This window comes from Gigantopelta aegis, chromosome 2, assembly GCF_016097555.1.
Source record: "Gigantopelta aegis isolate Gae_Host chromosome 2, Gae_host_genome, whole genome shotgun sequence".
NCBI lineage: Eukaryota > Metazoa > Mollusca > Gastropoda > Neomphalida > Peltospiridae > Gigantopelta > Gigantopelta aegis.
The window spans coordinates 4607227-4620581 of record NC_054700.1 but is presented as its reverse complement, the minus strand read 5'-3'; the positions used below and the strand labels follow the sequence as shown (position 1 = coordinate 4620581).

General features: G+C 36.3%; 1 protein-coding gene across 1 annotated transcript in view; it reads left to right on the top strand.

Moving 5' to 3' along the window:
* The first annotated feature begins 969 nt into the window (after positions 1-969).
* Positions 970-13355, top strand: part of LOC121376532 — a 31156-nt gene continuing 18770 nt past the window's right edge. Inside the window, exons 1-4 of the mRNA XM_041504441.1 lie at positions 970-1059; positions 1927-2066; positions 2811-2964; positions 8528-8729. Of these exons, the coding sequence (XP_041360375.1) occupies positions 1009-1059; positions 1927-2066; positions 2811-2964; positions 8528-8729 (547 nt within the window). The 5' untranslated portion in view covers positions 970-1008. The remainder of the gene's footprint in view (positions 1060-1926; positions 2067-2810; positions 2965-8527; positions 8730-13355) is intronic.

Here is a 13355-nt window from a genome sequence, read left to right as displayed (position 1 = left end):
TCACAATGCCTCAAGATATTTTGTGTATAGCTTTATCATGTACTGTTACAGATCAAGTTTTACTTTATGGCGATTGACCTATCTTTGATGGAGTTATGACTCTTGAACTTAGGAGATATGGAAATTTGTTGAGCAGAAATTTTGTTTATACCTTTATCATGTACTGTTACAGATTAAGTGTTACTTTCATGGCGATTTACCCATGTTTCACAGAGTTATGGCCCTTGAACTTGGGTGATGCAAAAAAAAATTGGGCTCGAATTTAAGAATTTGTCTCCCACAGCAATTTTAATAAAATTGCCATGGGTGTAATGGCCCACTGACAGCAATTTTGAGCCTGCGTATATGGCAATATTTTTTTAAAGTGACATTTGCAGCAAATAAACATGATTGAAAGGTTATTTTGTTGTATGTAGACATTTTAAATGTGCAAATGTTAAATATTGGCAGTTACTGTACACCAGGTGTATACATTTTGCCATTATTGAGGAACTTTACCGATGGGATGGCATAACAGTACCGTCGGTGATGCTCTCTACCTACGGCAATTTATATCTCAACGACTGCAATTGCCGTCGGTGCCGTCATTACGTCTGAGCCCTGGACATGTATTGCTTTAACAGTACTCTCAGAATTAATATTTGCTGAAAACAGAAGAGGTCCAAAATATGGCAAACTTCGACTTTTCACTACTGCCAATAAGTTAACTTGAGCAGACTTTAGGCCAAAAACCTGCTGCATTTCACCAGCCAGATTATGGACTCATGTTTGTTGCCTTTATTATATCATATTCAATCAAATGTTTAAAAGCCCTGGAAAATGACAGCTGGTAAAGTGTATGAACAATGTAATCTAAAATACTACTATCTTGACAGTATTGCTGTATGCCAAGTGAACATAATGGTTCATACACAAACGTTTGTTTCTAGGAAGTCTAGAGTGAGCGCCGAACTACTGGATGAGATGAGTAACTTTGCAATACATGTGCTGGAATCGAGGAATGTGTCGATGTTTCCACTGGCAAAAGAGGTGGCAGAAAAACTCACCTACGATGTTAAGGTATGCATTCCACGTGTGACTGAGTGGGACTTAGCCCATTGGTAAAGCGCTTGCTCGATGCGCGGTTGGTCTGGGATCGATCCCCGTCGGTGGGGCCATTGGGCTATTTCTCGTTCCAGCCACGACTGGAATATCAAAGGCCGTGGTATGTACTACCCTGTCTGTGGGATGGTGCATATAAAAGATCCCTTGCTGCTATTAATTGAAAATAGTATCCCATGAAGTGGTGACAGCAGGTTTCCTCTCAATATCTGTGTGGTCCTTAACCATATGTCTGACGCCATATAACTGTAAATAAAATGTGTTGAGCGCATCGTTAAATAAAACATTTCTTTCTTTTAATTAGATGTAAGTAAGAAAATAAATTTATGAGTGTGTGTGTGTGATATTTCTGTCTCTTTTTCCTCTCCTCTTCTCTCTCTTTTTCTTTTTTTTGTCTCCCCTCCTTCTCTCCCTCCCTCTAGTATATACAGTAAGACATCTCTCTGTCTATCCTTCACCATCTGTCTATCTATCTGTCTGTCTGTTAGTCACTATCTTTATCTCTTTCTCATCGTTTCTCAATTCTCTCTCTTTCTCTTTCTCTCTCACTGTCTCTCTCTCACTCTCTCCCTTTCTCTTTCTCTGTCTCTCTCTCTCTCACTCTCTCTTTCTCTGTCTCTGTCTCTCGCTCGCTCTCTCTCTCTCTCTCTCTGTGTGTCTCTCTGTCTCCCTGTCTGTCTGTCTGTCTGTCTCTCTCTCTCTCTCTCTCTCTCTCTCTCTCTCTCTCTCTCCCGCTCCTCTCTCAATTTTCCCCTTCAATATAGTGGAATAAAGATTGTTATTCCCTATGAATTGGTTTACTGTTTAGTGGTTAACCTGTTTCAGAAAAACAAAACTCTGATGATGTCAGTGTTCAAACGACTGACCCTGCTGCTGGAGGATGATTCGTTTCCATGGTTTGACCGGTGTCTTGAAGCCTTCAGCCTGGGAACCACTCTTGTTTCAGCACTTATTGATGGAATCAAGTAAGAACAGGATTAGATTTTGGATGGTGCATCTGCTGAAATTATATTTTAATATAAATGATACAATATTTTTAAAAAAGTGCTTAGAATTTAAAAAAATATATATATGTATATTTGTTTTTGTTTTTGATGGTTGGGTTTTTATGTTGACATTACAGGGTATTTGTGTGGGGTTTTTTTTCCATCTTTTGTTAATTGTTTTTTTGGGGGACGGGGTACTTTGTAATGTTTGTCATTTTGTATTGCGATTTCTCTATTATTTGTAAGATAAAAAAAACTACAATACTTTTTTAATCTTTCAAGTTTCTCAGATTCCATTACTTCACTTGTTTTTTTAAATTCTGTTATAGGGATTCTAAGTTTCCAAAAGTCCACTAGCTTTTTCTAAACTGTTATAGGACTTCCAATAGTCCTTTTTTTTAATCTAGGGATTTTCAGATTCTTATATTTCACTTGTTTTTAAATTCTGTTGTTGAATTCTCAGATTCCATAAGTCCATTAGGTTTTATGTTGTGGGGATTCCAAGATTTCAAGAGGATATTTGTCTTCTTAAATCAGTTGTAGGGATTTTCATATTGTAAGATTTCACTTGTTTTTTAAATTCTGTTGTTGAATTCTCAGATTCCATAAGTCCATTAGGTTTTATGTTGTGGGGATTCCAAGATTTCAAGAGGATATTTGTGTTCTTAAATCAGTTGTAGGGATTTTCATATTGTAAGATTTCACTTGTTTTTTAAATTGTAGGGACTCTAAGATTCTGAGCATGGAAGACTTGGATGTGCTGGTTGAAATAACTCGGATTGTTATGGAGAAAGACTTTTATGATCCCAACACTGGCATGACAAACAGCATCTTTTACATCACATACATATCTCTCGGAACAAACCTTCTCAGATGGGTGAGACGTTACACAGCTTCTAAAAGGTTTATAAAGTCCGCTAGACACAGGGCCAGTAATGTTACACAGCTTCTAAAAGGTTTATAAAGTCCGCTAGACACAGGGCCAGTAATGTTACACAGCTTCTAAAAGGTTTATAAAGTCCGCTAGACACAGGGCCAGTAATGTTACACAGCTTCTAAAAGGTTTATAAAGTCCGCTAGACACAGGGCCAGTAATGTTACACAGCTTCTAAAAGGTTTATAAAGTCCGCTAGACACAGGGCCAGTAATGTTACACAGCTTCTAAAAGGTTTATAAAGTCCGCTAGACACAGGGCCAGTAATGTTACACAGCTTCTAAAAGGTTTATAAAGTCCGCTAGACACAGGGCCAGTAATGTTACACAGCTTCTAAAAGGTTTATAAAGTCCGCTAGACACAGGGCCAGTAATGTTACACAGCTTCTAAAAGGTTTATAAAGTCTGCTAGACACAGGGCCAGTAATGTTACACAGCTTCTAAAAGGTTTATAAAGTCCGCTAGACACAGGGCCAGTAATGTTACACAGCTTCTAAAAGGTTTATAAAGTCCGCTAGACACAGGGCCAGTAATGTTACACAGCTTCTAAAAGGTTTATAAAGTCCGCTAGACACAGGGCCAGTAATGTTTACTAGGTTGGATTGGAGGTCTGAATTTCAAGGACTGATTTCTTGTTAGCAAATATTTTATGGTAGTAATATAGCAAATAGTATATCACCGGGTCAAAGTCTAAAGTCAACTTTTAATATCACATTTAAAACTACCAGTCCTGCCATTGATGATAAATATGACAGTCCAATTGTTGTCATATAATGTTATTTCATCTGGTCAGTAAATTCCTGTAATAAAACCTGAAGTACCATCTACTATTGTGCTTAAAGCATGTGCAGGGTCATACTAAACATAGTACACTCATTTTTGTGTGGAACTAGAGTAATGAAACTAGCAGCTTACACGACCCCCCCCCCCCCCATTTTTTTCTGATTTACTTAAGGGTTGTTATTTCTTTTACATTCATCTGGGTATGAACAAAAAAAAAATCATCTGTAAACTGAACTGGCAAAGCCATTCTCACATAAGTTTAAAGATGATTGTTTTTGTTCATACCCAGATGAATGTAAAAGAAATAACAGACAATACTTATAATTAAATTTGAAACATACTTACTAATAATAACACTAAAAGGTTATATTTTATTTTGAATTACTTTTGTTCCATAAACAATAACGCACTCAATAAGACAACTTGCCCAATATAACATGACGTCATCAGATATGACGTTCCCTGACGACATAATTTTTTCGTTCGAGAATTGAACAAACTCCCGTTGCTACATCTGGACCAATGGGATGACATTATATTGTAATGACTATAACAGAAATTCAGTTATAAACTGAGAATGTAGATTATTGTGTATTGTCATTTTGACTGCTGACGTATACGGTAGGTATATTATGTACTTACATCTATGTATAAACCACATGGTTATCAAAAAGACCTTTTTGAAAGCTTATTCACACACCCTAAAAAGGTCGAGCTCCTACACTAATACTGTTATTTATTCTGCAGTCACTATGTCTATTGTCTAGATAAATGTTTATATTTTCAGTCGTTGACCAACAATGTAGGCTAGGTTTTTAATATGGAACTACTTTTACACTAGTTATGAACATCAAAGGAATTATATATTGTTCAAAGTTATTTTATTATTTTATTTCCAATTGATTGTTTTGATTTTTAAAAACCATTTTGCATACAATTTTTAATTTAAAAATAAGAAATAATTGATATATTAATTTGTTGTTATTTATCAACTATTTTATTTAGGAACTATAATGTTTTGATGTATAGACAACAAAGCATTCAACACCTGTGGACATACTACTTAGAAAGTTGTGAAATAAAACAGTTAATTTCATTAATTTTCATTTTATGTGGATTGCAGGATAAATAAGATAACTGGTTACTGTCTTAAGATATCAGCTTTATCCTGTTCAGATTGCCATTGTAACCCTCACAGGATAAAACCGATATTTTAAAGCAGTAACCAGTTCAGATTGCCATTGTAACCCTCACAGGATAAAACCGATATTTTAAGGCAGTAACCAGTTCAGATTGCCATTGTAACCCTCACAGGATAAAACCGATATTTTAAGATAGTAACCAGTTCAGATTGCCATTGTAACCCTCACAGGATAACACCAATATTTTAAGGCAGTAACCAGTTCAGATTGCCATTGTAACCCTCACAGGATAAAACCAATATTTTGAGGCAGTAACCAGTTCAGATTGCCATTGTAACCCTCACAGGATAAAACCGATCAGTAACCAGTTCAGATTGCCATTGTAACCCTCACAGGATAAAACCGATATTTTAAGACAGTAACCAGTTCAGATTGCCATTGTAACCCTCACAGGATAACACCGATATTTTAAGGCAGTAACCAGTTCAGATTGCCATTGTAACCCTCACAGGATAACACCAATATTTTAAGGCAGTAACCAGTTCAGATTGCCATTGTAACCCTCACAGGATAACACCGATATTTTAAGGCAGTAACCAGTTCAGATTGCCATTGTAACCCTCACAGGATAACACCGATATTTTAAGGCAGTAACCAGTTCAGATTGCCATTGTAACCCTCACAGGATAAAACCGATATTTTAAGGCAGTAACCAGTTCAGATTGCCATTGTAACCCTCACAGGATAACACCGATATTTTAAGGCAGTAACCAGTTCAGATTGCCATTGTAACCCTCACAGGATAACACCGATATTTTAAGGCAGTAACCAGTTCAGATTGCCATGTAACCCTCACAGGATAAAACCGATATTTTAAGGCAGTAACCAGTTCAGATTGCCATTGTAACCCTCACAGGATAACACCGATATTTTAAGGCAGTAACCAGTTCAGATTGCCATTGTAACCCTCACAGGATAACACCGATATTTTAAGATAGTAACCAGTTCAGATTGCCATTGTAACCCTCACAGGATAACACCGATATTTTAAGATAGTAACCAGTTCAGATTGCCATTGTAACCCTCACAGGATAAAACCAATATTTTGAGGCAGTAACCAGTTCAGATTGCCATTGTAACCCTCACAGGATAAAACCGATCAGTAACCAGTTCAGATTGCCATTGTAACCCTCACAGGATAACACCAATATTTTAAGATAGTAACCAGTTCAGATTGCCATTGTAACCCTCACAGGATAAAACCAATATTTTGAGGCAGTAACCAGTTCAGATTGCCATTGTAACCCTCACAGGATAAAACCGATCAGTAACCAGTTCAGATTGCCATTGTAACCCTCACAGGATAAAACCAATATTTTGAGGCAGTAACCAGTTCAGATTGCCATTGTAACCCTCACAGGATAAAACCGATCAGTAACCAGTTCAGATTGCCATTGTAACCCTCACAGGATAAAACCGATATTTTAAGACAGTAACCAGTTCAGATTGCCATTGTAACCCTCACAGGATAACACCGATATTTTAAGAGAGTAACCAGTTCAGATTGCCATTGTAACCCTCACAGGATAACACCGATATTTTAAGAGAGTAACCAGTTCAGATTGCCATTGTAACCCTCACAGGATAACACCGATATTTTAAGAGAGTAACCAGTTCAGATTGCCATTGTAACCCTCACAGGATAACACCGATATTTTAAGAGAGTAACCAGTTCAGATTGCCATTGTAACCCTCACAGGATAACACCGATATTTTAAGGCAGTAACCAGTTCAGATTGCCATTGTAACCCTCACAGGATAACACCGATATTTTAAGGCAGTAACCAGTTCAGATTGCCATTGTAACCCTCACAGGATAACACCGATATTTTAAGACAGTAACCAGTTCAGATTGCCATTGTAACCCTCACAGGATAACACCAATATTTTAAGACAGTAACCAGTTCAGATTGCCATTGTAACCCTCACAGGATAAAACCGATCAGTAACCAGTTCAGATTGCCATTGTAACCCTCACAGGATAAAACCGATCAGTAACCAGTTCAGATTGCCATTGTAACCCTCACAGGATAACACCGATATTTTAAGACAGTAACCAGTTCAGATTGCCATTGTAACCCTCACAGGATAACACCGATATTTTAACGCAGTAACCAGTTCAGATTGCCATTGTAACCCTCACAGGATAACACCGATATTTTAAGGCAGTAACCAGTTCAGATTGCCATTGTAACCCTCACAGGATAACACCGATATTTTAAGAGAGTAACCAGTTCAGATTGCCATTGTAACCCTCACAGGATAACACCGATATTTTAAGAGAGTAACCAGTTCAGATTGCCATTGTAACCCTCACAGGATAACACCGATATTTTAAGAGAGTAACCAGTTCAGATTGCCATTGTAACCATCACAGGATAAAACCGATATTTTAAGACAGTAACCAGTTCAGATTGCCATTGTAACCCTCACAGGATAAAACCGATATTTTAAGGCAGTAACCAGTTCAGATTGCCATTGTAACCCTCACAGGATAACACCAATATTTTAAGGCAGTAACCAGTTCAGATTGCCATTGTAACCCTCACAGGATAAAACCAATATTTTGAGGCAGTAACCAGTTCAGATTGCCATTGTAACCCTCACAGGATAAAACCGATCAGTAACCAGTTCAGATTGCCATTGTAACCCTCACAGGATAAAACCGATATTTTAAGACAGTAACCAGTTCAGATTGCCATTGTAACCCTCACAGGATAAAACCGATATTTTAAGAGAGTAACCAGTTCAGATTGCCATTGTAACCCTCATAGGATAACACCGATATTTTAAGATAGTAACCAGTTCAGATTGCCATTGTAACCCTCACAGGATAACACCGATATTTTAAAGCAGTAACCAGTTCAGATTGCCATTGTAACCCTCACAGGATAACACCGATATTTTAAGAGAGTAACCAGTTCAGATTGCCATTGTAACCCTCACAGGATAACACCGATATTTTAAGATAGTAACCAGTTCAGATTGCCATTGTAACCCTCACAGGATAACACCGATATTTTAACACAGTAACCAGTTCAGATTGCCATTGTAACCCTCACAGGATAACACCGATATTTTAACACAGTAACCAGTTCAGATTGCCATTGTAACCCTCACAGGATAACACCGATATTTTAAGACAGTAACCAGTTCAGATTGCCATTGTAACCCTCACAGGATAACACCGATATTTTAAGACAGTAACCAGTTCAGATTGCCATTGTAACCCTCACAGGATAACACCGATATTTTAACACAGTAACCAGTTCAGATTGCCATTGTAACCCTCACAGGATAAAACCGATATTTTAAGACAGTAACCAGTTCAGATTGCCATTGTAACCCTCACAGGATAACACCGATATTTTAAGACGGTAACCAGTTCAGATTGCCATTGTAACCCTCACAGGATAACACCGATATTTTAAGACGGTAACCAGTTCAGATTGCCATTGTAACCCTCACAGGATAAAACCGATATTTTAAGATGGTAACCAGTTATTCTCTGTGTGTCTACAGCTGGACACGCTTAATGAGGTTGGTCGTGCTTCGTCTCTCATCCCTGGCATTGTCAACCTGGCGAGCCATGACGATGACGACATCTCCGGCATCGCAGGAACCCAGCTTCAGATGATCTCACAGAAGTCGGGAAAATACCTCGCTCTTCATCTCGATGGTCTTATCCAGAATTTCCTCGATAAAGAAAAATTTCAGTTTATAGGTAATATCCATATTTCTAGAGTCTCTGTTTTGATGAACAAAATTCACAAACTTTTTGTAGTGTTTTTCTTTCATTGATTCATATTAACCGGCCTCAGTGGCGTCGTGGTAGGCCATCAGTCTACAGGCTGGTAGGTAATGGGTTCAGATCCCAGTCGAGGCATGGGATTTTTAATCCAGATACCGACTCCAAATCCTGAGTGAGTGCTCCGCAAGGCTCAATGGGTAGGTGTAAACCACTTGCACCGACCAGTGATCCATAACTGGTTTAACAAAGGCCATGGTTTGTGCTATCCTGCCTGTGGGAAGCACAAATAAAAGATCCCTTGCTGGTAATCGGAAAAGTAGCCCATGTAGTGGCGACAGCGGGTTTCCTCTCAAAATCTGTGTGGTCCGTAACCATATGTCTGACGCCATATAACCATAAATAAAATGTGCTGAGTGCGTCGTTAAATAAAACATTTCTTTCTTTCTTTCATTGATTCATACAGATAATCTCAAACTCAAATTGCAGGGTTTCACATGATTCAGGAATCCTGCTTATTTGATGCAATATTCACCTAAAATACTCCTAAATAAAAATCTGTGTACATGTATGTCATGGTTGATGCAAAATATTTCCGATGTCAATCGATTTTACATTAATTATTTATTTTTTTAAATACATAAAAGCTAACGACTACGAAGTTCAAAACAAAAATAGCAGAGTGGTTTAACTGGTTCTCAACCATATCAATACATTTAACGTAACTGTAAAAACCAGTGTGGCTGATGTAGCGTGCCAGTCCCTTTGTCTAAATTTAGATCATCGCAACCATGTCGAATGCATGGTCTGTTTACGGATATCAGATAATAGTTAACCAGCTGCGAAATGTTTGTTTGGTCTATACATCTATTTTTTTGTTTTGTTTTCATTATTGTTCTTTATTGTTTTTTATAATTGTGGATGGTTGAGCATGTATCATAATTTAGGAGTTAGTCATAATTATTGTGCATATGAAACTGTTACAAACCAGGTTAGCATGCAGCATTGGGCCAAAGGATGCATAAAAAGAGAAAACAAAAGCAAGAAGAAAAACAATGAATATACATGTATATGTATTATACACATAGAATAGTGGACATAATATATACATGTATATGTATTATACACATAGAATAGTGGACATAATATATGCATGTATATGTATTATACACATAGAATAGTGGACATAATATATACATGTATATGTATTATACACATAGAATAGTGGACATAATATATGCATGTATATGTATTATACACATAGAATAGTGGACATAATATATGCATGTATATGTATTATACACATAGAATAGTGGACATAATATATGCATGTATGTGTATTATACACATAGAATAGTGGACATAATATATGCATGTATGTGTATTATACACATAGAATAGTGGACATAATATATGCATGTATGTGTATTATACACATAGAATAGTGGACATAATATATGCATGTATGTGTATTATACACATAGAATAGTGGACATAATATATGCATGTATGTGTATTATACACATAGAATAGTGGACATAATATATGCATGTATGTGTATTATACACATAGAATAGTGGACATAATATATGCATGTATGTGTATTATACACATAGAATAGTGGACATAATATATGCATGTATATGTATTATACACATAGAATAGTGGACATAATATTCATGTATATGTATTATACACATAGAATAGTGGACATAATATATGCATGTATATGTATTATACACATAGAATAGTGGACATAATATATGCATGTATATGTATTATACACATAGAATAGTGGACATAATATATGCATGTATATGTATTATACACATAGAATAGTGGACATAATATATGCATGTATATGTATTATACACATAGAATAGTGGACATAATATATGCATGTATATGTATTATACACATAGAATAGTGGACATAATATATGCATGTATATGTATTATACACATAGAATAGTGGACATAATATATGCATGTATATGTATTATACACATAGAATAGTGGACATAATATATGCATGTATATGTATTATACACATAGAATAGTGGACATAATATATGCATGTATATGTATTATACACATAGATAGTGGACATAATATATGCATGTATATGTATTATACAATAGAATAGTGGACATAATATATGCATGTATATGTATTATACACATAGAATAGTGGACATAATATATGCATGTATATGTATTATACACATAGAATAGTGGACATAATATATGCATGTATATGTATTATACAGAATAGTGGACATAATATATGCATGTATATGTATTATACACATAGAATAGTGGACATAATATATGCATGTATATGTATTATACACATAGAATAGTGGACATAATATATGCATGTATATGTATTATACACATAGAATAGTGGACATAATATATGCATGTATGTATATGTATTATACATGTATAGAATAATAGTGGACATAATATATGCATGTATATGTATTATACACATAGAATAGTGGACATAATATATGCATGTATATGTATTATACACATAGAATAGTGGACATAATATATGCATGTATATGTATTATACACATAGAATAGTGGACATAATATATGCATGTATATGTATTATACACATAGAATAGTGGACATAATATATGCATGTATATGTATTATACACATAGAATAGTGGAATAATATATGCATGTATATGTATTATACACATAGAATAGTGGACATAATATATGCATGTATATGTATTATACACATAGAATAGTGGACATAATATATGCATGTATATGTATTATACACATAGAATAGTGGACATAATATATGCATGTATATGTATTATACACATAGAATAGTGGACATAATATATGCATGTATATGTATTATACACATAGAATAGTGGACATAATATATGCATGTATATGTATTATACACATAGAATAGTGGACATAATATATGCATGTATATGTATTATACACATAGAATAGTGGACATAATATATACATGTATATGTATTATACACATAGAATAGTGGACATAATATATACATGTATATGTATTATACACATAGAATAGTGGACATAATATATACATGTATATGTATTATACACATAGAATAGTGGACATAATATATGCATGTAATATAAACAAGACAGTTATTAGTTAATTATGTGATTTAAGAAATATATCATAGATGGCTAATTTTTCGATGCATGACCCCCAAAATGAAAGCCTGTGAGTGATGATGACTCCCATTTTTCAGCATCTTCATAAATCAAGGCTAATATTCGTTCCTCGTATTCAGCCTTGATACATGTAGTCAAGATTACTGATATCCACTACTAGCGCCCTCTATTGGAAGAAAATTTGTAACACCGATTATGTCCCTTACACGATGACATCGCTGACCAATCACAGCATCAGTAACATGTGACAATCTTGAAAGCAATATCAAAAATTAACCGCCGGACGCTGACGCTGCCATCTTTGCTTACAATAACAAGGGAATCTATAAGGAGCGTTGCGATTCGTTGCAATCAGATCTCATCGCATCCAATGCAATTTAAGCATTTTGTGGCACAATTTCTTGACGACATGTATCAAGGCTGAATACGAGGAACGAATATTAGCCTTGATTTATGAAGATGATTTTTCAGTTGCTAGGTGGAACCCTGAAATTGTGCAGGGTTGGTCTAAACTGTGACATGTTCTAGCATGGTTCAATTACATGTGTACATGCTCCATTTGAAAATATATAAAATTTAAATTAAACACACACACTACTCGCACACACACACTCATACACACACACATACAGTCATCTAACACAAACACACACACACACTCACACACACACCACTCACACTCATACACACACACACTACTCACACACACACACATACCACTCACACACACCACTCACATGCAAACACACAGACCACTCACACACACACACCACTCACACACACACACCACACACACACACACCACTCACGTGCAAACACACATACCACTCACACACACACACTACTCGCACACACACATCACTCACACACACCACTCACATGCAAACACACATACCACTCGCACACGCACACTACTCGCACACACACACCACTCACACACACACACCACTCACATGCAAACACACATACCACTCACACACACACACTACTCGCACACACACACCACTCACATGCAAACACACATACCACTCACACACACACACTACTCGCACACACACACCACTCACATGCAAACACACATACCACTCACACACACACACTACTCACATGCAAACACACAGACCACTCACACACACACACCACTCACACTCATACACACAAACAGTACTCACACACACACACCACTCACATGCAAACACACATACCACTCACACACACACACCACTCACACTCATACACACAAACAGTACTCACACACACACACCACTCACATGCAAACACACAGACCACTCACACACACACACCACTCACATGCAAACACACAGACCACTCACACACACACACCACTCACATGCAAACACACAGACCACTCACACACACACACCACTCACATGCAAACACACAGACCACTCACACACA